This window comes from Ahaetulla prasina, chromosome 4 (genome assembly GCF_028640845.1).
Source record: "Ahaetulla prasina isolate Xishuangbanna chromosome 4, ASM2864084v1, whole genome shotgun sequence".
Lineage (NCBI taxonomy): Eukaryota > Metazoa > Chordata > Lepidosauria > Squamata > Colubridae > Ahaetulla > Ahaetulla prasina.
Genome location: NC_080542.1, coordinates 32,781,017 through 32,807,130, shown reverse-complemented (window position 1 = coordinate 32,807,130; position 26,114 = coordinate 32,781,017). Strand labels below are relative to the sequence as shown.

The 26,114-nt window shown below is 42.0% G+C and overlaps 1 protein-coding gene across 1 annotated transcript; it reads left to right on the top strand.

Moving 5' to 3' along the window:
- The first annotated feature begins 322 nt into the window (after nucleotides 1-322).
- LOC131198179 (testis-specific serine kinase substrate-like) lies at nucleotides 323-16,215 on the top strand. Its single transcript, XM_058182678.1, has 8 exons — nucleotides 323-442; nucleotides 1,323-1,498; nucleotides 9,575-9,809; nucleotides 10,901-10,984; nucleotides 13,041-13,090; nucleotides 13,340-13,498; nucleotides 13,798-13,956; nucleotides 16,092-16,215. Exons 1-8 carry the CDS (start codon nucleotides 323-325, stop codon nucleotides 16,213-16,215), a joined length of 1,107 nt encoding a protein of 368 aa, XP_058038661.1.
- Nucleotides 16,216-26,114: the final 9,899 nt, after the last annotated feature.

Here is a 26,114-nt window from a genome sequence, read left to right as displayed (position 1 = left end):
GACTCAGCGTGCTGACATCATCTATGCCCCTGGGATACATTTTGCAATTATTATTCATCAGTTTGCTATATCATCCCATATCTAAAGCCCTTCAAAAGTACCCAAAATAGCCCCAGAGTAAAAGCTAGTCCCGGAAAGCTAAAAATTCCTCACAACATTTCTCCAAAACGAGCCCACATGTGGGAAGACTGCCCATCCAGCAACCCTGAATTTCTCTCACTAATTAAGGGGGGGGGGCAGGCAGGCTACTATACTTGGTAGTCTAGTTCAGCCCAGGAAGGCAGAGGAGGCCCTTGTGCCAGACGGGGCTTGCCCGGGTCTCATGGCGGCTGCTTTAGCCACAATGAAACACAGCAAGGGAGCTGTTGGGGAGGGGGCAGAGGAATCAAGGCCAGAGGAGAAGCACCCCTTTTCCTTCTTGTCTGTTCTGAAGCACAATGTGGTACTGAGCAGCAGTGGAGGGAGAGAGAAAGGAGCCTGTGCTGGTTGGAGGACTTGGCCTAGGAACAGTCCCAAGTATGCAGGAGGTTGCTGCTGAGGGGTGTCTGTTTCCAGGTTGTGGAGTAGACATAAACCTGCTCCTTTGCCTCTCTAAGGAGGTCCAGCTCTTGGGCTGAATCCCTTGCCTCCCACCCACCCAAAACAACAAACAAAAATGCCTCCCCTGGTTTGTTCTACTTGTTGATTGTAAGCTCCTTGGGGCTGAGAAGAATTGCTGCAAAACTGGGTTTCCTAAAGTGGACCACTAGACTCCTAAACAACTTTAAAAATGTGCTAATAAAATCAAAAGTCAACCAAAAGAGCAACATGCAAACAAAAGCAAATAAAACACCCCCAGGAGCAAAACAAATTAAAGTTTCATTTGTGTGTATTGTTTAACGGACTGCTAAATTGGCAAAATGGGCTGCTAAATTGGCCACGCCCACCCAGTCACCTGGCCATCTAGCCATGCCCACTCAGTCACATGACCACCTAGCCATGCCCACCCAGCTGGTCCAGGCCCCCCAACAGTCTGAGGACCATGAATTGGCTCCCTGTTTAAAAAGTTTGAGGACCCCTGAGCTATATCAATGCAATTCCTTTGATGTCAGCATTACAGCCTTGGATTAATTTTCTTTCCATTGAATGCTATATTGACAACATAGAATGTTGGTGATATAAACTGTTGATAGAAAAATGGGGTCACATGATTGTCCGCCCCATGGCAACTATTATGAGGTCATAGCAGCAGCTAGGAAATCCATGCCCCACTTGGAGAGCAGACTGGATTATAACTGATAGAGGTTCCCAGGTGCAGACAAGAAAATTTGTGCTCATATCAGGTATTGACCCACAACCCAGTAATGGCCAACATGGTGAAGACCATCTGGCAATTCAAAGAAATAAATGAGGCTGGAGACACACCAACAGGAATTGAGAGTCAGGCTCAGGGCAGCAAGGAGGAGTTTGGAAAGTCTACTAGTATCCCCCAAAAGAAGAAAACTATCCCTTTCCATGGGTGAGTGACCTGGGAAGGGAGTGTGAAAGTGGAGTTCAGTGTATTCGTTGCAGCATGTGAGAACATACAGGGAGGGGGTGTGAGTATGCCCAGTAGCACATCTGTTTGCCTACAAATGTTTTCAGATTCGGTCTAGTCATCTTCAGTCGAAAAGACCAAAGCAGATGATGCAAAAAAATGATTTTCTCCTCTGGATTATGAAGAGCTGCTGCCCTCAGATCCCAGCTTTGTTGGACTGTAGCTTCCAGAATTTGCAGCCTGCATGGTCAAGCTGACTGAGAGTAATGAAAGTTTGTACTCCAACATCAGGCTAAGCAGATAACGAATCTCATCTGATCTAGGGCAGGTTCAGTGGTGGGATTCAAGTAATTTAACAACCGGTTCTCTGCCCTAATGATTTCTTCCAACAACCAGTTTGCCAAATTGCTCAGAAAGTTAACAACTGGTTCTCCTGAAGTGGTGCAAACTGGCTGAATCCCACCACTGGGCAGGTTCCGTAACAGTAGTTATTGCTGACAATAACTGGGTAGGTGTTGTGAGAATTCATTTAGCCGGGGGGTGGGGGAGTATTTGGCACCAGCACTAATTTGATTCTACCAAATCAAATTGGTTTCCAACGATAGGCAACTCAAAAGCCAGTCAGCCCTTCTGCCCAACATTGTGCTGATTCAATCTCAGGAGATCCTGTCCTAATTTTCCTTAATTTTCTTAATTTTCCTTAATTAATTAATTAATTTTCCTGTTCTAATGTTCCCTTTGAGATCACACTTTAGTTTATTTTTTCTAGCAAAGCCTATGAATCATTGCTCCTTTAAAAAAAACCTCATTTCTGATTCTTGTCCAAGCAAGAGGGGGAACCCTCTTCCAATTCTTTTCTTCATTTTCTGGTCCCAATTATAGTGCTGGAGAAAAATCCAGGTTTTATATATACATGGCTGTTAATTACTGCTTTCTTAAGTGAGACATTTGTTCACTCAACTAGATAAAAAATAGCACCTTAAGTTGGGTGTCACTGAGATCTCAGAAATTCTGGCTTTGTATGTGCTTGATTTATTTTTCTCCCAGTGACTTTTTGTAAATGTAGCTTTTTCTATAGATTTTGACTCCCTATGGGTAGAATCCAGCAGAGTGGCTGGATCTTAAGATTTGGGCTTGGTTTGATCTTGTGAACTCTGAGGCAGCAGACAGGACGTTAATTTTGCTACCAGCAGCTCAAATTTCTTGTCCAATTAAACTTCTCAATAATGTTCTGTACCACTGACCATGATATTTTTCTAAATTATCTAAGAGATGGGTGGGTGGGTGGGTGGATGGATGGCAATATTTTGCAATGGTTCCATTCTTTAGTTATATTTGTAATGTCAAGAGAAGTGATACCATAAGTCACTTGAATGTGTAGTGCCCCAGGACTTGATTTTCTTTCTTTTACTGTTTATTATTTAAATGAAACCACTGGGATAGGTCATTTGTTGGTTTGGACTTTGGAGGGAGAGTTCAACAGTATTTACTTGCATAATGACACCAAACTTTATAGCCTAAACATAGCAAGAAATGCAGAGGAGATCCTCACGCAGGGTGTGAAAAGTGAGAGATTGAATGGGATAGCAAGAAACTAGGTTAAACTGAATCACAGCAAGCATAAGTTATTGCTTTTTCAGAAACAATTGGTCTTATTTTGTGCCCCAGTATTGGCTTTTATCCTAGCTCTATTCCTTAATAGAACTAGGATAAAAATAGGGATCTTTCTGTATGATTAGCAGGTGGATTCTCTTACCAGGAACACCTTTCCCAAGTGTTGCCTAGTGTTTCTCTTGTGTCCTTTGTGACTGGAAGACATTGACAGTAGACACTCTTATCTTCATTACCTCAGCATTGTTTATTTTAATATATTATGTGTGGGCTGCATTTGAAGATTACTCAAAACTCGAGTTGGTGCCCAAAGTGTTAAGTTTGGGCAATGAAGAGGCAGGAGACGATACAAGTGACAACAGCTCTTTAGTTTATTGTGACCCAGCGAAAACCAACAGGCAAAATACCCTCTTTAAATACTATTTTGGCTGAGGCATCAGCCAATCAGCAACGTGCTTGTTCCCGCCCAAACTTCCCTCCTAAAGTCCAAATACATAACACTCTTCCCCTCCCAGAACGCATTGTACCACTTTTTTTTGCATAGAATTTGCATGTTATTTTTCCACGTAGTCACGCAGGTAGAGAGGGCGTCTCCTAACTCTTTCTGACCTGCGCAATTCATTCCCTGGGAGAGAGTCGAGCTGGTTGGAGGGACTGTTTGTTCCTCCCAGCTCCTCCTCTGGGCCCTCCAGCCCTGGCTTATTTGCAGAGTCGTCCCTGCAGTCTTCTGGAGGAGCTGGTTGGCGTCGCTGGACTTCTTCAAACTCAGATAAGTCCTCCGATCACCGCAGGTTTGAGTTAGCTGTTGGTTCAAATATTGGGTAGTCAGGGTCTGTGTTTGGTTTCTGGTTTGTTTTGTACTCTTTTTCGTAATTGATCTATGTGGCGCCTCCATACTCGGCCATCCCCCATGTCCACTATATATGATTTTGGTCCTGTTAATCCTGTGATTGTTCCTTTAAGCCACGCTGGACCTTCACCATAGTTATGTGCCCACACTAAATCACCTGTTGTCATTTCTCTGGTTTTTTCCTGGATACCTTGGTACCCGTCAGGGGAGTATGTTGGGTTTAACAGATCTAAGGGACACCTGAGTTTCCTACCCATCAATAGTTCTGACGGGCTGCAGCCTGTGGTCACACAGGGGGTTCTATGTTGTACCACTAGGAAGGTATTGATTTTGGCTTGCCAATCACTGGGGGTTATTCTAGATAGCGCTTCCTTGGCACTGCGAACGAATCGTTCTGCAAGTCCGTTCGTCGCCGGGTGGAAAGGCGCCGAGAGGACATGTCGGATGCCCTCTTCTGCTAAGTATCCCTCAAATTGGGTAGCCGTGAATTGCGGGCCGTTGTCGGACACTAGGGTGTCGGGCAACCCGTGTGTTACAAAAAGGTGCCGTAATGCTGTAATTACGGCTTCTGCTGTCGTGGATTTCATGAGCAGAATTTCTAGCCACTTTGAAAATGCGTCTACCACGATTAAAAAGGTCTGCCCATGGAATGGCCCGGCAAAATCTATGTGGATTCTGGACCAAGGACCCTGGGGTTTCTCCCACTCTCTTATGGGGGCTGTTGGGGGTAGTGGCCTTGACTCTTGGCAGGCTTGGCATTTTCCTACCCTGTCGCTAATGTCCTTGTCCATTTGTGGCCACCACACATAACTCCTCGCCAGGCTTTTCATCCTCACAATCCCCGGGTGACCCACATGTAACAGTTCCAAAACATTTTCTCGCAATTTCTCTGCAATAACCACTCTATCCCCCCATAACAGACACCCCCCTTGAACCGACAGTTCCGAACGTTTTTTTGTAAAGTCTTTGAACCGATCCCCCGGTGCGTCGGGCCATCCCCTCTGCACCCAACCAATTACAGTCCTTATGACAACGTCTCTGTACGATGCCCTAGTTACTTCCTTAGATGTGACTGGGCCAGAGTCTAGAGAGTCGATTAGTAAGACGGGTATCCCTGGGGTCGGGTCCTCGATCGTCTCTGGTAAGGGGCATCTACTCAAAGCGTCTGCGTGTCCTAAGTCCTTGCCAGGGCGGTGGGACAATTTGTACGAGTATGCCGCCAGGAAAATAGTCCAACGGGTCAGTCTGGGTGATAGCGCAACCGGTGTTGGACGGTCCCCCACCAGGAGTCCCAATAATGGTCTGTGGTCCGTTACTATTTCGAATTGTCGCCCAAATAGGTATTCGTGGAATTTTTTAACTCCCGAAACTATGGCCAGGGCCTCCCTGTCTAGTTGGCTGTAGTTTCTTTCTGCTGCTGACATCGTGCAGGAAAAATATGCTATGGGGGCTTCCGATCCATTCGGTAACCTATGGCTGAGGACAGCCCCTACCCCGTAGGGCGATGCATCACAAACTAATACTAGTGGTAACGTCCCATTGTATTGGATTAGTAGGCTATCGCTGGACAAGAGGTTCTTAACGCCCTCGAATGCCCTAGCCTCAGCCTTGCCCCACGTTCAAACAGCTTTTTTTGCTAGCAATTTATGAAGCGTTTCGGCTACTGCTGCCTTATTTTGCAAAAAGACCACATAAAAATTTACAAGCCCTAAAAATGCCTGTAACTCAGTCTTATTTTTTGGACCCGGAGCCTTTTTAATGGCTCGCACTTTGCTCTCTGTGGGGTGGATGCCTTCTCTGTCTATTTGATACCCTAAGAATTCTACGGATTCGACTCCTATCTGGCATTTGTTAAGTTTGACCTTAAGTCCTGCAGACCTGAAAATGCCCAGGACCTTCCGTAGTTTGACCCCTAACTCAACTAAGTTCTCTGCTGACATTAGTATGTCGTCAAAATATGGCACGACCCCCGGTATTCCCTGTAGCAGACGTTCCACTAAGTTTTGGAATAACCCTGGGGCTACGCTGACTCCAAACTGGAGTCGAGTGCATTTAAAGGCGCCTCGATATGTTACAATCGTCTGCGCCTCGGCTGTGCCATTGTCTACGGGTAGTTGTTGGTAGGCTTGAGCCAAATCGAGTTTGGCGAAAACCTGTCCTTGTCCCAATGAGTGTAACAGATGTTGCACTACGGGAACGGGGTATGCACTCTTTTGCAATGCTTTGTTAAGCGTTGCCTTGTAATCAGTGCAAATCCGGACTGATCCGTCCAGTTTGACTGGGGTCACAATTGGTGTCTCCCATTTGGCATGGTCGACGGGGACTAGTATGCCCTGGTTTACTAGTTTGTCTAACTCCCGGTCAATCTTGGGCTTAAGGGCGAAGGGGACCCGCCTAGCCTTTAACCTAATATGGGCCACCTGGGGATCCAAATTAAACGAAATAGGGGTCCCCACGTACTTGCCCAGGCAGTCCTGGAAGACATCCTCGAACTCTTTCAGCAGTTCATCCTTCAGGTTGATTCCACTGCTGTGAACTTCCATCCCCAGGACTCTGAACCAGTCCAGGCCTAGCAAGCTGGGTAGGTTTCCATCTACGATGGTGATCGGTAGAGTTTTCTTAAAATTCCCGTATCTCACTCTGACGGACGTGACTCCTCGAACAGGGATTCGGTTTCCCTGATAGTCTTGCACTCTCAGCCTTTGGGTTTGCAGCTGGTGTTTCGCGACATCTGGCAGGTCCCTCGCGACGGTGTCCCAGGACATGATTGTGATTGACGAGCCGGTGTCCACCTCCATTTTACACGGCACTCCTTCGATGTGTGTCCTTGTGAATATCTTCTTTTCTAGTCGCGTTGATGCGTGGCCCACTCGTACAGTGGTTTGGTTCAATTCCGCGCCTCTTTTGAATGGGCCAATCCCTGGCCGTTTCGTTGGTCCAGCGCCCTGCTGATTTGCCGGTTTGAATTTTGGGCGGGACGGTTGTGGGGCTCGACAGGCCTGAGCGATGTGCCCTTTCTTTTCGCATCGCTGGCAAATTGCGTCCTTGAATCTGCAATTTTGACGTTGGTGTTGGCCTCCGCAGCTCACGCACTCGTCCCGGTCGCCTCTCTCTGACCTCCCGGTATGGAAGACCTCTTCTTCTTCCTCGCCCTCGGATTCGGCCTTGACGTCCTCGCTGTGGACTGGCGTTGTTTTCGCGCCGGTGTTCGGTGTGATCGGCTTTTGTAGGGTCTCCGCCGCTTTGGTGGACATCTCGTGTGCCCTTGCCTCGTCCAGGGCTAGGGCTAGGGTTAGGTTGCTTTTGGACAGCAACCGCCTCTGTAAACGAATGTCCCGGACCCCACAAATGAGTTGTTCTAGTAAAGAGTCCTCCAAGTCTCTGTACTCACAGTGGTTCGCGGCTTTCCTCAATGCAGCCATGTACACGCTTATCGATTCGCTCTCTCACTGAACTCTCTGCCTCAACTCGAAACGCTGAACAAACTTCGACGGTACCGGAGCATAGTGTGCTCGTAGTGTCGTTTGCAATGTTTGCCATGGCACCGACTGTACCGGTGTTGGCTCCGACAGCGATTCGGCGGTATTGAAAACCTCTGGTCCACAGTGGCTCAGGAAGTAAGCACGCTTCCGATTATCCGAGACTCCTTGCAGTTCATTTGCTTCGAGGAAACACTCAAAACGAGCCATGTACGACCCCCATTTCTCCTTGGCTGGGTCGAATGGCACTGGCGGTGTATAGCTGGACATTGCTATGTATCCACTCTCGATACTGGCTGGGTTTGCAAATCCGTTACTCCTTCAGCTCTTTTCCTGGTCTCATTGCTTCAAAATCCCACCTTCCTCGCCAATGTTAAGTTTGGGCAATGAAGAGGCAGGAGACGATACAAGTGACAACAGCTCTTTAGTTTATTGTGACCCAGCGAAAACCAACAGGCAAAACCCCCTCTTTAAATACTATTTTGGCTGAGGCATCAGCCAATCAGCAACATGCTTGTTCCCGCCCAAACTTCCCTCCTAAAGTCCAAATACATAACACAAAGGCTACGAGTTGAGATCACTTTCAGCAGGGTGGCATTGGGCTGTGAACTATGTATTGGTTAACAATAAATTTCCCTGTATAAAATTCTTATTTTAATCTATAAAACCTTCCCCCTGTTGGGCTATATATGCTCCTTTATGAACCATCTTCTTCACATAGATATTGTGGGTCCTATCTGGGAAGAGCATCTTTGGACTCCCTCCCCCACTTCAAAAAGTGATGGGGATGGGAGCCTTTTTGATAGTTTCCCTATCTCTTTGGAATAATCTGTTGTTTAAATTTATTGGTAGAGGGATATGATAGTATGCGAATCACCCAAAATGTGTTAACCTGGCTGCAGTATAAATGATGCAATACATAAGTAAAACCGGGTGCTCTAACAATACATTGGATTTCAATTCTCAAAATTTCCAGGATGATATTCCAGAATATTAGTAATCCCATAAACTGAGGATGCTAACAATAAATACACACTTAGAAAGCATCATGTTTGGGAGAGCTGGACTAGAATTTTTCCATTATTTTAATATCTTCATGTATTGACATCTGTTTGTTCATGAAGGGAGTTAGAAAGCATAGCATAGCATAGCATAGCATAGCATAAAATAGAATTTTTTTTTATTGGCCAAGTGTGATTGGACACACAAGGAATTTGTCTTGGTGCATATGCTCTCAGTGTACATAAAAGAAAAGATACCTTCATCAAGGTATAACATTTACAACACAAATGATGGTCATAGGGTACAATTTTTTTTTTATTTACATTTATATCCCGCCCTTCTCCGAAGACTCAGGGCGGCTTACAGTGTATAAGGCAATTTAATTTAATTTAACACTTAATGATACAGCACCTAATGATAATCATAGGGTACAAATAAGCAATCAGGAACAATCAATATCAATATAAATTATAAGGATTACCAGCAACAAAGTTACAGTCATACAGTCATAAATGGAAAGAGATTGGTGATGGGAACGATGAGAAGATTAATAGTAGTGCAGATTTAGTAAATAGTTTGATAGGGTTGAGGGAATTATTTGTTTAGCAGAGTGATGGCCTTCGGGAAAAAACTGTTCTTGTGTCTAGTTGTTCTGGTGTGCAGTGCTCTATAGCGTCATTTTGAGGGTAGGAGTTGAAACAATTTATGTCCTGGATGTGAGGGATCTGTAAATATTTTCACGGCCCTCTTCTTGATTCGTGCAGTATACAGGTCCTCAATGGAAGGCAGGTTGGTAGCAATTATTTTTTCTGCAGTTCTAATTATCCTCTGAAGTCTGTGACTTTCTTGTTGGGTTACAGAACCAAACCAGAGAGTTAGAGAGGTGCAAATGACAGACTAATAATTCCACTGTAGAAAAATGATAAAATTGTTACCAGCCAAGGGTTGTTTTTGGTTCCCAAAAACTTAGGTTGCCAAGAAATACGTTAGCCATTGAGGCATCACAAGGCTCTTTGCTGTAGTAAATTATCAAAACTACCTCTCTGCAATATATTATGTGAAAAAAAGTCCATTACTATTATCTAAGGATAATATCTGTACTTTTTCCCAACCCAGAGTTGAGCCGCATATTACCAGTGAAAGCCCCAATCTGAATTTGAAGCGTTCTTCTGCTTGTACTAATGTTTCTCTCCTGAATCTAACTGATGGGGAACGGGATGATTCCACCAGTGAGAATGAATCCACAGATGATGAAGGCCTGCCATGGGGAGCAGGAGATGAAAGACGGGATCCTCTGCTTCCCATCAAGACAGCTTGGTCAGAAGATGAAGATAATACTTCTAGCCAACAGGTGAAGAAATGAGTCAGAAGCCCACATACCTGTGGCTGCTTTACTAGATAATTAATTATCTTGCCCTGAATTAGTATTGCTCTAATAATAAACAAGTAAAAATGGTTCTTTTCCCTTCCCCCCCAAAGATAACTAATTTATGGCTCAAAGATAGCTAATTTATGGATAATAAAGTGATTATCTCAATAGCTACTGTATGCTATGGTAGTTATTTAAGTGCATAAACTAGTCTCTTTAATGTTACAGTAAATTAACGGTTCTCTTGCAAATTTCCCCAAAAATAATTTGTACTCTTCATGTACTTGGCGTCTGTGTATCTTTTAAGTGTATATTCCACTTGAAGATGTGACTTCTCATCTTTCTCTAGTGAACAGAAAGTATCTGTTCTGTTGGAATATCTAGTGTTGTCTGTGTCCGTTACTTTAGATTTATCACATTGTCACTCCCATTCTCCATATCCAGAGGAAAAGTAAGCTACTATTGAAATACAGCAGCCAAACTTTAAGTCAAACACAGAATCCATTATGGTATTTCTCTAACTTCATGGATGCTTCTATAAGGCATGCTGGATATCTGCCTGAGGTAGCACCTGATTCAAGAGCCAAAGAATTGTAGTATACATGGAGGCTGTACTGTTTAGCTCCATGGTGGACTTCCTGTAAGGTCCCAGAAAATAATTCCATTGTGGGCTTCCTATAATACTCACAAAATAATTCCAATGTCTTTTTGATGGGCCTAGCATTTATTTTGGGCAAACAACCTAGATGCTCACCTGAGTTTGTTTTTCTTTAAATTTATTATTAACTTCATGTGCTCCCCAATCCAGACCTTCATCCATAAGGGTCATTTTGCATCTGGTGCAATTAAACTGAGAAGATAGTCAGAAATATTTATACATATATTCCCCAAATTTATCACTAGTAAAGAAAAGAGAAATGGGAGAATTTTCAGCTTCCTCTATACCACAACTTCTTAAAAGACTTTTATAGAAAAGGAGATGCACCATATTGAATGCAAATCCATGTTAGCTAATTCCAGTTGCTTAATGCTTGGCTATCTGAGTTTCTTTCCCCCTCTGAAATTTCTTGAAGGAAAGCTGCCAAAAGGTGACAAAATCTGTGGAGGATGCTGAAATTAAGACCAGCATGCTGGAAGAAAACTCAGCCCTCTTTGAGGTGAGAGAGATGATACTCATTTTTGTCCCTAAATGTCTCTATTAAGCCTTTCCCCTTTTTTTATCTTTGTCAAGAAATTCTCTTTCCAATAAAAAAACAAAAACATGAACTTTTTACCAAAAGGGAGCCGTTGTCTACTAGGGATTAAGGAGATTATAATTCAGGTCCAAGATCAACCATCAAAGCTCTCTCTCTCAGCCTTACTTACTGCACAAGATGATAGTTTGAAAATTTAGAAAAGGGAGCTGCATGCAAGAGAAATAAGCAACCTCAACCATGATTTCTTGTGATATAGTGTTTTTTTAAACAGCAATATGAAAATAGTTTGTGGTCATCTTTTTTGAGATTTTGCTTTTAAAGTCCCACCAGCATTGTGTAGGGGTTAACTTTTGATTGGCACTGAAGAGACATTGGCTCTAGTCCTGCCCTCACCTATAGGCACACATATGGTTGGTTTCTTCTAACCATATCCCTTTGAGGAGGCTGGGCTAAGAGAGGGAGGGAGTGGGGGTCTTTGGACCAGTCCCTCCCTCACTTAGGCCAGTCCCCTGAAAGGAATAGCACTGGAAAGGGTCTAGGACTTTTCACCTCAAACTTTTGGTGCTGCCTGTTTCTCCACCAGGGTTTCGCCTCCATATTATTATGCCTCGGCACTTTGGGCCATGGCCCCTCTGTCCCAGTAGAGTGGGGCCTGCAGTTCAAAGGGAGGCTCTGTTACTCCCAAAGCCCTCAAACCCCTGCACTGATTGGCTGGCTTCAAATTGTCCTGTGCTCCCAAAAGCCTGACGTAAACTGTACTGTGATGAATGGGCTGGGGCAAAGGGACTGGGACAGAGGTGCCGTGGCCCAAAATGCTGAGGCATAATAACACAGAGGCGAAACCCTGGTGGAGAAACAGGCACCGCCAAGAGTTCAAGGTGAAAAGTCCCATTCTGCACTGGAAGGAACCAGAAGAGTTAGAAATAAGCTTGCCAGCTAGAGTTTCTCATTCAAAGTTGGGGTGGAAATCTAATTAATCTCCAGAGTTATTTATGGTCATATCATTTCCTGGTGGGTTATCTGAGTATTATATAGATAAGTGTCAAGACAGACACATATAATTAGTTGCTGACCTCTGTAGACTCCTAAATAAAAGGGGGAGGGGGAAAGGGTAGTGCAAATTCTCCATCTTGCCCATCCACAGATTTCTGGTAGAAGAATTGTCCCTTTTTTTAAATGCTCTAAGTGATCCTACAGTTTGTCCCTTTTATTTACCCTCTTATTAAATTCAAAAGGTTTGAAATTATTTGGATTTCATCACCAACACTCACAAAGAAAGCAACACAAGACTGTATCCTTCTAAGGATTTGCTGAGCTGCGTTTTCTAAAGGTTCACTTTGAGGTGAAGGATATATTTCACATGAACAATATGTTCCTCCTCTTGCTTTAGCCCACTTGTGTACCACATCTGCAGCCAAGCCAAGCCAAGCCAAGGTGACCAATTGTTCCAGCAGCACATTGGGCAGGAAAGAAAGGAAATGAAGAAACAAATCAGCTTGTTAAATAAGATAGTTGGAATCACATAACTGGAATCCTGGCCCAGTTTTAAGCTTGTTGCAATGCACATAACAAATGGACAGGATTTAATCGAGTGATCACAACCGCCATGTTGATTTCTTTGACTCCTGCCCCACAAGATGCCCCCAACGGAAATTAAAGTAAATGAGATACACACACATACACATACTACGAGCAAGGATAACTTTGTTCTATGTTAGCCTTTCCCAGGCTGGCATTCTCCAGATGTATTGGACTACCACAACTGGAGTGCCTAGCTAACCCAGCTATATGGTTGGTAATGAAGAGCATTGTGATCTATAACAGCTGGAGGATGCCAGGTTGGAGAAAGGTATTTTGTTGCCTCTGTTGCTCCCTGTTACTCTCTTTGTGGACTTGAACTCTCAAACATTTTACGGTATCAGCATGCTAATGGGAAAAGAGAGCAGCACATAAATATACTCAATAATACCCCCAATTAATCTTATTCCGTCTCTGTCACTTCCTCCACTGTGTTTAGGAGAAACTGCGTAACTTACAGCAACAGGTTCAAGTAGAAGACTTTCGTTGGTAAGACCTCATGGCAACTGGTGGACCAGGGGATGGCGAGTGGGGTCTCCAAGCAACTTTTGTACTTGATAAGTAGCATGATGGCAACATCCCCAAGGTTGCCCATCTTTGGGGAGAGGGAACTCCAGTAGTGCACTGCTGCTTCCTTGGTACCTCTCTGAGGAGGGAATGGGAGGGGAGGAACCTTGATTTTGATGGAGGCAACAAGATATCCTCCAACTGGTCTCTTTCTATCACATCTCACTCTAGGAAATGCATGCTGGAGTTGGCCCAGAAGGAGGTGTTGCAGCTATTGGCCCAGCTGGGAGTACACTTGGAGGGAGTGCTTCCCCAGAATGAAAGGACACAAGTGGAACAAGGCCAAGCACTCAGGATGCTGAGGGAAGAACTGGATGAAGTCTCTGCCACGTATGTGTGTCTCTTGAACAGAGGCTCCGTTTTCTTGAAATTAGACTGCCATTTCTCTCCTCCAATCTCCAGTTGTCTTAGGTCCTTCTGAGTTTTGGCCTCTTATTTCCTGTGAAAGAAGTACCAAATTTAAAAGATAATGGAGGCAAGAACAATTCACTGTTTACTGTTCCCTAGAGCTAAGATGGAGAGACAAACTTGCATCTTTTTGAGCCGTTACAGGGCTTTGAATTTGGAATTTGTGGATATTGGATATTTTTACTTATTGCCATTGTCATTTTCCATCCTTCTCATACCAGGGCAAAGCGGGCATCAATATCTCTGACTCAGCTCCGTGTAGACCTGGATGGGCTCTGGCAAGTGAATCCACTCCTGGAAGATGTATCCCAATATCTTGGAACACTCAAGAACACAGAAACACTTAATTGGTCTCCTCCTACTTGTGCTAGATGTTCCAGGTACCTAGTTCAAACCTTAGGGTCAGAATTGAAGAATATAGGCCAACTTGATAATGAAAATCAAAAGGCTACGGTAGATTAAGAAAGGATGTGTAGATTTGATTTCCTTGATTTCATGGAGGCCAATGTCCTAAAGCCTCTAAATAATGATTTTCTTAATCACAATTTATTAAACAATGCATAGTCCTTGATTTACTATTTAACTAATTGAGCCTGGAATTATCGTCATATGTCATGTCGGTTGTTAAACAGGTCACCATCTGACCGCACCTGATTTTACAACAATTTTTGTGGAGGCTATTACGCAAACACCACAATTCTTAAGCAAACACCACAGGGGTTGTTAAGTGGACCAATTTTACTCAATGGGCATTTTTACCAGAACCCAGAAGTAAATGCCAGAAATCCATTAAAAAACTCCTAAAAAAATCATGGTCCCACAACTGTGGAACCCTGCAAGCATCCATAAGTATGAATGATGTGGTCATTAATGAGGACTATCTGCATTGGCTACCTTTTCGCATGTTAAGCCATAAATCAAAAGTAGGCCTGGATTATGCTTGAATTTCTAGTCTGCTGGTGGACTACAGGAAATCTGCTTATCCAAGAAGGAGAGTTATGAAGTTATGGAGAGCTTTTCTGCTGCTGCTTCTGTCAGAGGAAATTGTTAATAAATATAATTGTATTTCTTCCTCTGGCCTCAGACTCCCATTCCAAACTTATTTCCTGTTTTTGACTAAAAAACATAGAAATTTGGCATTCTGCAAATGTCTGTGACATTTTGTGATGTTTTGGGCATGGCAAATGGGGTGCTAGATTTAGTAATCCCCAAGGGCCAGAAAAACTGTGATAAAACCAAATTTACCATATTATGGCTTAGCATGATTGATTGACTGATTAAATCAATTTAATAGCTGTCCAGTTGACCTATGAACCAGAGCAGTGTACACCAATAAAAAAACAAGGATTAAAATCCTCAGTATTAAAATACAATAAAATATATTCCCAAAATAACTTTATCAATTAAAACCAATCCAGAAACCTCTGTACCCAGTGTCTGAGGAAAAGCCGGATCTCAAGCCTTTGAGAGATATTGTCAAGGCCATTTGCATCTTGGGAAGACCGCTGTAAAAGGTGTTGTGGTCTGCCAGCAGCCTGCGGAGCTGGCAGCAAAGTTGGACAGTGAGGAAGTTGGGGAGGAAGCCTCGGACAAGGGCTCTGCATCGGAGGCAGAGAGGGGGCCAGGGCCATCTGGAAGTTATGTGCTGTCTCTGGAGCCTCCAGAGTTGAACATCAGCAGAGGAACAAGGGGACCTGTTCCCAGTGCGTGCATGTACAGAGCTGCCAGAATGCAAGAACAGTTAAGACAAAAGGGACAACTAGGGAGTAGGGCTTGGAGATGATTGGCCCCTCCCATAAGAGATAAAGGAGAAGCAAAGGCACATAAGCCTTTGCAGGAAGCAATTTTGTTTGTTCTGGTTAGTTTAAATTCTGAAGCTCCATTTTGACTCTGTGCTCCTTGTGGCCTTGCAAAGCTAATTGCCAATTAGGTCTTTGCAGCATGACAAGAGAGATAAAGGCAGGAGGTTATCAGTCTTATCCCGAAGGACTGCCAGATTTCTGTCAGACTTCAGTCAGACTCTTTACAAACTATTTGTGACTCATTATGGGCTGTGAATGAACATAATTCACAGCCATTGAAATAAAAAGAGGGTTTTTGGGACTAATCGTGTGCTTTTTGCTGTCTCAGGAAGCCTAGGTCAGAACAAGAGGGCAGGCAGTGAAAAAGTAGTCCTGGGTGCAGCTTAAGTGAGGGGTCTCTGAACATGTTTACTTTTGTGATAGTTTATATTGTAGTGATTCTTTATATTCTTGAGAACATCTGTTTCCATTTCTTTGAAAAAGGTCAAGTTGCTAAAGCTCATGATAATGGCATGTATATTTAGAAGAATCAAGAGGAGCTGGATTTTAAATGGCTTTTTAAAATTCTCTTTAAGCTTAGAATGTTCATACCTTCTCCTCTCTTCTCGCGTGTCACTCCCCCCCCCCCCCCGGTTTTTCCTGCTAACAGTATTTTTAAAGCCTCTTTCAATTGACTCTTTTATTTCACTTCCTGGTTCATTTCCTACCCACAGCTACAGCATTGCAAATACAGAGGTGCTGCAAAAGATGTTTGAGCATGCAACAGCACCAATTTTGGAGGAGCTGAAGCAGCGGGCCCAATCAGAAGTCGTATGCCCCAGCTGCCAGCATTTGTAGAAGACTACGATACAGTGAGGCACAGAGTAGACTAAGCCCACACTTTCCTGCCCCCAATAAAAATATTTCAGAGTGCAGCCTTTCTGGAGTATTCTTTTGACCCTGTAGGCCAGATCAAGATCTGGGAGATGTGGAGCAGATTCACCTTCATTATGGATGTACAAGCTGCCAAGCTGCCTACCCTGAATCTTGTTCCCATTCTAATATGACATCAGTTTCTGGCAGAAGTCAATTTCAAATATTTTAGTTTAACAGATTGGAGGTGATTGTCAGTGTGCAAAGGACATTTGCTTTCTCACCGTTGGTTTCTTTCTTGCTATGTTCACAGCAGTTCAAAAGTCTTGAATGCGTTTTCTTGAGCTCCTTTTTTAGTGAATCTTCTCCCTTTTGGCTAGCCATCATATCGCTCCCACACACCCAGGATGATCTATATTTCATTCCAGTTCCTCACAAGTTTAGGACCATCCATTCTCTGTTGTTCTGAAAGGCTCCATAAGGAAATGCAACCAAAGCTCAGTGTTTTTGGAATGCTACAAAAATTACAGGTATTATCAGGATCTCTTTCTTCATCAAATGCAGTGGGAGAGGACAATAGGAACGGCATGAGCATAATGTATGTGCAGGCTTTTTAATAGAGGAAGAAAAAGGGCCTTATTTGCCAAAAATGCATTCAAAGCAGTCAATTATCCTGAATTATAAATTAAAATTGTGATGAAGATGTAAAACAGATTAATAATAATCTGTTGCTTCTATGCCTTTTACTAAGGAGAAAACTGCTAATCAGCAAGAAGTTCAGGCAACTATTCTCCAGCACAGGAAGCTGGCATATTCCAGTATTATCTTGACAGAATAGAATAGAATAGAATAGAATAGAATAGAATAGAATAGAATAGAATAGAATAGAATAGAATAGAATAGAATAGAATAGAATAGAATAGAATAGAATAGAATTTTTATTGGCCAAGTGTGATTGGACACACAAAGAATTTGTCTTGGTGCATATGCTCTCAATGTACATAAAAGAAAAGATACGATCATCAAGAATCATAAGGTACAATACTTAATGATAATCATAGGGTACAAATAAGCAATCAGGAAACAATATTAATATAAATCATAAGAATACAAGCAACAAAGTTACAGTTATATAGTCATAAGGTTGACTCAGCCTTCCATCCTTTATAAGGTAGGTAAAATGAGGACCCAGATTGTTGGGGGGGCAATAAGTTGACTTTGTAAATATACAAATAGAATGAGACTATTGCCTTACACACTGTAAGCCGCCCTGAGTCTTTGGAGAAGGGCGGGATATAAATGTAAACAAAACAAAAAAAGTGGGAGGAGATGGGTGATGGGAATGATGAAAAGATTAAGAGTAGCGCAGACTTAGTAAATAGTTTGACAGTGTTGAGAGAATTATTTGTTTAGCAGAGTGATGGCGTTTGGGGGAAAAAACTGTTCTTGTGTCTAGTTGTTCTGGTGTGCAGTGCTCTATAGCATCATTTTGAGGGTAGGAGTTGAAACAGTTTATGCCCAGGATGCGAGGAGTCTGTAAATATTTTCACAGCCCTCTTTTTGACTCGTGCAGTATACAGGTCCTCAATGGAAGGCAGGTTGGTAGCACTTGCTTTTTATGCAGTTCTAATTATCCTCTGAAGTCTGTGTCTGTCTTGTTGGGTTGCAGAACCAAACCAGACACTTATAGAGCTGCAGGTGACAAATTCAATGACTTTATTGAGCATGTTTGTTACTTGGGGGAGGGTAAAAAAAAAGGAGACCCCAGCTTAGTCGAAAATTACAGACTGATCTCCCTTTGCTGCGTCACCTGCAAAGTCATGGAATCTATCATCAACCAATCCATTACCTCACACTTAGAAACTAACAACCTACTCTCCAACAAACAATTTGGTTTCAGGAAAAAGTTATCATGTAACTTACAACTTCTCCACTGCAAAAACATATGGACTTCAAATCTAGATCAAGGCAAATCAATAGATGCAATCTACATAGACTTCTGCAAAGCTTTTGACTCAGTAGTACACGATAAACTTCTCCTTAAACTAACATCCTATGGCATCTCAGGACCCCTCCACAAATGGATATCTGCTTTTCTGTCTAACAGACAACAAGTGGTCAAAATTGGCAATGCTTTATCAAATCCTGTTCCTGTCAAGAGTGGCGTTCCTCAAGGCAGCGTCCTTGGACCAACACTCTTTATTCTATACATTAATGATCTTTGTGACCATATCTCAAGTAATTGTGTTCTCTTTGCTGACGATGTCAAACTATTTAACACCACAGACAACACTTCTATCATTCAAAATGACCTTGACCATCTAACCGCTTGGTCTAAAATTGGCAGCTCAAATTTCAACCAGCAAATGCTCAGTCTTACATATAGGAAAAAGAACCTAAAACTAAGTACATACTAGATGGACATTACCTTATAGACGACCCCATCCGTTAAAGACCTTGGAGTTTTCATGTCAAATGATCTAAGTGCCAAAGCCCACTGCAACTACATAGCAAAAAAGCTCTAAGAGTTGTAAACCTAATTTTATGCAGCTTCTTTTCCAAAAACACCACACTACTAACCAGAGCATATAAAACATTTGCTAGACCAATTCTAGAATACAGCTCACCTGTTTGGAACCCTCACCACATCTCTGACATCAATACAATTGAACGTGTCCAGAAATATTTTACAAGAAGAGTTCTCCAGTCCTCTGAAAACAACAAAATACCTTATCCCACCAGACTTGAAATCCTAGGCTTAGAAAACTTGGAACTCCGTCGCCTTCAACAAGACCTAAGTTTAACTCACAGAATCATCTATTGTAATGTCCTTCCTGTCAAAGACTACTTCAGCTTTAATTGCAATAATACAAGGGCAACCAATAGATTTAAATGTAATGTAAACCGCTTTAATCTAGATTGCAGAAAATATGACTTCTGCAACAGAATCATCAGTGCTTGGAATACTTTATCTGACTCTGTGGTCTCTTCCCATAATCTTAAAAGCTTTAACCAAAAACTTTCTACTATTGACCTCACCCCATTCCTAAGAGGACCATAAGGGGCGTGCATAAGCGCACAAACGTGCCTACCGTTCCTGTCCTATTGTTTTTCTTTTCTCCTTCCTATATATGTTTATATGTGTATATATTATATAATCTTTTTGTATGATGTTGTGACAAAATAAATAAAAAAAAAATAAAAAAAATAACACTACAGCAGCTGTAGAAGCTTGACTGAGAGCCAAGGGGCCGGCACAAAGCAATAGGTGTAGTCCTGGAGGTCTGTGGAGGCTGAAAAGACAATTTGAAAGGAGAGCATACAAGCAGGGCAGCCCAGAGAGCCGGTCAGAATCTTCACATCTGATCTATCAAAACAATCATATTTTCTAGGAGGAGGAAATGGAGGAAGCTATCAGTCAGGAAGAGAAGCTTCTATTAAAGGCAAAAGCTTATGGGAGAAACTCCAGATAATCCTCCTCCACATCCTATAGGCAACTATCCATGCTCTCAATCTACTGCTCTGCTCTCAAGTGGATACTAATTCCAAAGGAGGCAAGCTCATAACTCTGTAGAAGGAAATGATTAAGACTCCATAACTGCTTTTATGGGGGTATTTCTTGGAACACTGACACTTCCTTCTTTTGTCCCTCCACCATTCAATGACAGGAGGACAAAGCCATTTATCACATCCATGATTAAGGTGCTGTCCTCTCTGACATCCACCCAAGTTACTCCTCATTGCCCTCTTTTGCGTATCTAAGCTCAATTTCTGTATCAGACAATCCACGCCCAACAAACAATAGAATGTACAATGGGAAAAAAGAACAGTCATTGTACTTTCTTTGGAGAATTAAGATGTTGCAGCTTCATGCACAGACTTAGTCCCAATGAATTCCAAGACCATTACAGTTTTCCAACAAACACAAACTTGTACCACAAATGTTTAAAAAAATGCTGAAACAAAACATGGTGATGCTATAATACTAAACAAAGGAAAGGATTCTTGGTTCTCGTTCCTCACTCAACCTGCTGAGCCTGGATATTGCCAGGAAGACATATGTCTTGAAGTTATTGGGATTCTTCCGGCAAGTAGTTGTGACCACACCTGTATTGTAAGGGTGTGTAGGGGGAAAAAGATGGAGCACTGAGACCATTTTTATAAGAGCTGCAACTCTAATGGCAACATCACATTAATTATAAATCCCAATAAAGCACAATTGCAGTGTTCATATTATAGGGTATGCTGAAATCAATAAAGAATGCCAAAACATGAAGAAGTGGTTCACCAAAAGCTGAGTCCCCACAACCTACTGAATGCCAGCTAGGTTACTTTTGGGCAGTCAGTCTCAACTCAACCCATCTCACAGGATTGTTGTGGGGGAAATAGAAGGTGGAAGGTGTGTTTAACTTGACTTGCTAGAGATGCTCATTTGTTACATTTCAGTCAGCAAGCCTCACTTCCAGCAAAATAGGAAATTGGCTACCTTCACATTACAGTTCTTAGCATATACCATTTCCACAAGCAAATATTTTCTTCTACAAAACTGCTTTTACCCATATTGGAATAGTGCTTAATGACTGCTCTGTTTAGTGATCGTTTGAAATCACCACAGCACTAAAAAAAATAATTTTATAACTTGTTCTCACACTTTTTGCAGCATCACTGCAGACATGTGATTGTGATTTAGGCACTTGGCAAACTGGGCATTTATGATAGTCACCCACAGTCAAGCTTTCAGCATTTGTACATTTTATAGCCAACTTCCCAAAAGCAGAATCAATGGAATAAAATCCAGCAATAGCAGGTAGTGGTCATGTGATGTTTTGCTTAATGACCACAGGTGAATCACTTTACTACTATGGCAGTAGTGATGCCATTAATCTAGTGACATGATTGTTCACTTAATGTCTTTATTGCTTAGTGAAGAATGAGAATTTCTTCCTAATGGAAAGTTTAGATTCAATCTTTGATATTACCAGTACCATATAGTTACTGCTTTAATAGTAAACTAGCTGAATACCCATGCTTCGCTACAAAACTATGTGATGTGGCTTGACACTTAAAGCTTGAAAATTAATAAATAGTTAAAAAAGGTGCTGTGTTATTTCGTTAGAGATGGTAAACTAAGTTTCTGTTACAGATTAAGACATTATCTGGGGCATGCATAAGAGCGCCAGCGTACCTACCATTCCTGTCCTAATATTCCCTTTAGTTGTATTCATTTTGTGTGTTTATTTATGCTTATATATATTGTTAATATGTGTTTGACAAAATAAATAAATAAATAAATTATTGTAAGTCTAACAACAATAAAATAGATGGGTTTAAGCCCTTTAATACCACCAGCAACCGTGGCTTTTTTGTCTATAATAAGTTGTATAGCATAGACTTTCAATTTGTCCCTCAAATGAATTGTTCAGGACCTCCCTGTAAACAACATTCCTGGTTTTGCTCTCTGGCTGGAGGATGACCAGGCTGTCAGGTGGACTGACTCTGGAGCACGCCACATACAACTGGCCATGGGAGAAACAGTCACTCTTCAGATGCACACCAGCTCTTTCAAAGTCTGTCCCTGTGCCTTATTGATAGTGATGGCGTAGCACACCTTAATGGGAAATTGTAGACATTTGAACTCGAAGTAGTAGTCTGATGGTATCAGAGGAATTGAAGTGGGGTATGAAAATGGTTTCTGATTTGACGCCTGGGAAAATTGTGGCTTCAATTACGTGTTTATACAGAGTCTTCACCTGACGCCTGGTGCCATTGCAGAGTTTTGGAGGGGTTAGATTGCGTAACAGCATGATTGGAACTCTAAACCTTAAGACAGAGGACATGAAGTGATAATCCTGGTGAGTTGAGTGTGCGCAAGAACTACACAAGTTAATGTACAGCATCCTCAACCTCAATTACTGAATCCATAGATTCATACTTCATATGCTCAGTGGGCAGCTTCTCCAGCAGAAAGTTGTTGGTGCTGTTGGTGCTGTTGGCTGAATCATTTGTTGGAGTGAGAATAGCTCTTTCCCTCAGCCATGAAGCAAAATCCACTCCAGCCTGATGAATGTTGGGATATATTCTGTCAGCCAAGCTGATCAGATCTCTCACAACATCAAAAGGTTACTTGGAATAGTTATTCTTCCTCCTCGTCCAAAAGCTTGCCATCATCAGTATCAAGTAATAAGTTAGAAAACTCTTCTGCCCTCAAATCACATTGAAGGTGGACACGCGTGTTAATAACTGGTGTTACAGTAGAAGGAATAGATTTGTCTGAACTCGGGAGGTCAATGTAAGAAGTGATTTGGGGCTAGGACACAATGCAGGAGAAATTCGGTTCACAATCCATTGGCTCAGTGGTGGTCAGTGATTAAAACTCATAAGGGAATATCTCTCCGGCCGCCTTGCATTCAAAAGCAGTTCCATAGGTGGAAGGCAAGGTAGCCACATTTAGTACTGTAAGGAGCTCCTGAGTGAACATCTGCCAGTTTGAACTGGCAACAGAATGTGAGGCAACTGGCAGTGGGACAGAGCTCCTTTCAGGTGGGGAGGGGGAGTAGAACGTCTAACTCCTTAGCCTCAGAGCGTGTGAATATAACACTGTATATAAAATATTGATGATCTGATGGTCATTTCAAAAAACCCTTCCTTAGTGAGCACCTAGAAGCCAAGAGGAATATACGTGTCAAATTTCAAATTTGTAGGCTTTACAGTTCTGGAGATTTTGTGATGAGTGAGTGGTATTTGGCTTTTATACAGTATATATTGATAATACTTCACATTTCCAATATATATGCAGCACTTACCAAGGATCAGGCAGCTGATAATGGAGAAAATACTTGTTGCTTAGGGTATTAAAGAACCTCTTGTAGTCTTCCCCAATTTGAGCAATTGAGACCCTGCAGGTATTGCTGAACCACAATTCCCAGAAGCTTCCATTGAGAGACACTTGGTGTTGTACTACCTCCAGATATTACAGAACATTGCTAAAACCTGCCCTAACATAGGCCTTTTGGGTATATCTGGGCTATAATTAAGCACTGTAGGACAAACAGGGCATACCTTTATTACAAAGGTATGGTCTTCCAAGTCTTGTTGCACTATAGATTTCAGCAGGCCTACCCAGTATGGTAATGGTGAGGAATGCTGGGAGTTGTAGTTAGGAACAATTGCATTTCCCCCAATCCTGCTTCAATGAGGCAAATGGCATGTTAAGGATCTGTTTGTTCTTAGCAGATTAAACTAAGGCTGGCTTGATGCCCAAAAGTGATAAGAATATGCTAGTCAATTAATTTTGATTTCCTCTCTGGAGCACAAGTTTGCAGATGCTCTTCCTGTGGCACTTTTATTAGCTTCCCCATTATTTTCCTCCAAAGCATGGGGGAGTATATATTTTTTCCCCTTCTCTTCAACTTCCAACACGCTTGGTTACTGCTTTGTGAGTGAATAATAATACTTCTTATCTCATCTCCAATGTATATGCAGCAATTGTGTCTTGTTAAGGCATAGCATGCTGCATGAACCCAGCTATTTGACTGTATATTCCTGCAGCTACCATGGTGCATACTGTATAGTTAGAACTTCAGACTAGGTTTAATTGTACCCAGATTGATTTTGTGCCAATTATTCTCTCTTCTTCAATCTGAAAGGTTTGTCTTGGGGATTAGATTAGCAGAATAACATGCTGCATTGGACGATAAATAATACAGTCTATATATAATATATCGTTCAGAATCAGAATCTTCCAGATAAATGAATTACAGATTTGTAATTACCCTTTTCTTTTCACTGAAATCTATCAGTACATTATAGTCATTTACTTTTCACATTGATTTTTCCTCTTTTTCCACTTTCTTCTTTGCACCTTTTTATTCACATTATTTTTCTTTTTAAAAACCTGTTTATTAAAAGAATTTACATATATAATAAAGAAATAATAATAAATGTGATGTGAAAAAGCAAGAAAGAAAAGAAAAAATAAGACACCAAAAATGAGATGAAAAACAAAACAAAAAAGAACAGAAAACATGCAAAAATAAAGTAGTACTCTCTCTTTTAATTCTTTTATGTAATTGGTTGTATATTACATACACGTACTAAAGAGATTTGCAGGATTTCATAAATAATTTCTAAGTATTTTTACTGCAATAGAGAATGTATTCTTCCCATCAAATTGTCATGTTTGAATAAGAAGAGAAGAATAAGATTTGCAGAGAGAAACTACATAAATCAGGAATTAAAATTGCCAGATACTTTCGTATAGATATATAGAGATGGATGTTTGCATCCAAACCTATTCTGATAAGATAGAAAAATGTGGGTTAGACAGCATCACCATCAGATGGATCAATAACTGGCTGACCAACCACACTCAACATGTAGTCTCAATGGAACTGCATCTACATGGAAGGAAGTATGCAGAGAGATACCCCAAGGTTCTGTTTTAGGGCCAGTATCCTTCAACATCTTCATCAATTCTTTGGATGAGGGGATATATGGCAAACTGATCAGATTTGCAGACAATACCAAGCTGGTAAGAATAGCCAACACTCCAGAAGATAGACTGAAGATTAAGATAGAAAAAGGTCTTGACAGACTTGAACATTGGGCGCTATCTAACAAAATGAAATTCAATAGTGAAAAAAGTAAGGTTCTACATTTAGGCAAGAAAAACTAAATGCATAGGTATAGTATAGGTCTGTGATGGAGAACTTATGGCACGCATGCCACAGGTAGCATGCAAAGCCCTCTCTGCGGGCACACCAGCCATCATGACAGCCCAGCTCCTGCCGGCCAGCTGGTCTTTGGGTCTCTGCTGTGCATGTGTGGTGGGGCTGGATGTATGCAGGGGATGCATGCGCGGGGGTAGGGTGCATGCACAGGGGGGTGCAGGTTGGTGCAGGAGGTTTTCCAGGCCCAAAACAGGGCACGGGAGGGCATGCACACATATGCGGAGCCTTGCGCGGGGGGGGCGCTCGCGTTGCATTTTGGGGGTTTGGGCACGCACACATGCATTTGTGTATGCATGCTTGCGCTTTGGGCACTCGGCACCAAAAAGGTTAACCATCACTGGTATAGGTGATATAATCTGTACTATATCTAAGCATGTAGGTGGTTCAATAGTAGTAACTGCAAGAAGGATCTTGAAGTCCTAGTGGATAATCACTTAAATATGAACCAGCAGTGTGCTGCAGCTGCCAAAAAAAGCCAACACAGTTCTAGGCTGCATAAATAGAGGGATAGAATCAAAATCACACGAAGTGTTAATACCACTTTATAATGCCTTGGTAAGACCACACTTGGAATACTGCATCCAGTTTTGGTTGCCACAATGAAAAAAAGATGTTGAGACTCTAGAAAGAATGTAGAGAAGAGCAACAAAGGTGGTTAGGTGATTGGAGGTTAAAACATATAAAGAATAGTTGCTGGGATTGGGTATGTCTAGTTTAATGAAAAGGACTAGGGATGATATGATACAATAGTTCTCCAATATCTCATGGGTTGCCACAAAGAAGAGGGAGTCAGACTATTCACCAAAGTACCTGAGGGCAGGACAAGAAGGAATGGATGGAAAATAATCAAGGAGAGAAGCAACTCCTAGAACTAAGGAGAAATATCCTGACAGAACAATTAATCAGTGGAACAAATTGCCTCCAGAAGTTGTGAATGTTTCAACACTGGAAGTTTTTAAAGAGAGATTGGACAACCATTTGTCTGAAATGGTATAGGGTTTCCTGCCTTAGCAGAGGGTTGGACTAGAAGACCTCCAAGCTCCCTTCCAATTCTGTTATTCTATTCTATTCTAACATCTAAAGTAGATTCAAACACAGTGGGACAAATACATTGTATTATATGGAAATTTGAAGATTGAATTAACATACATGTAT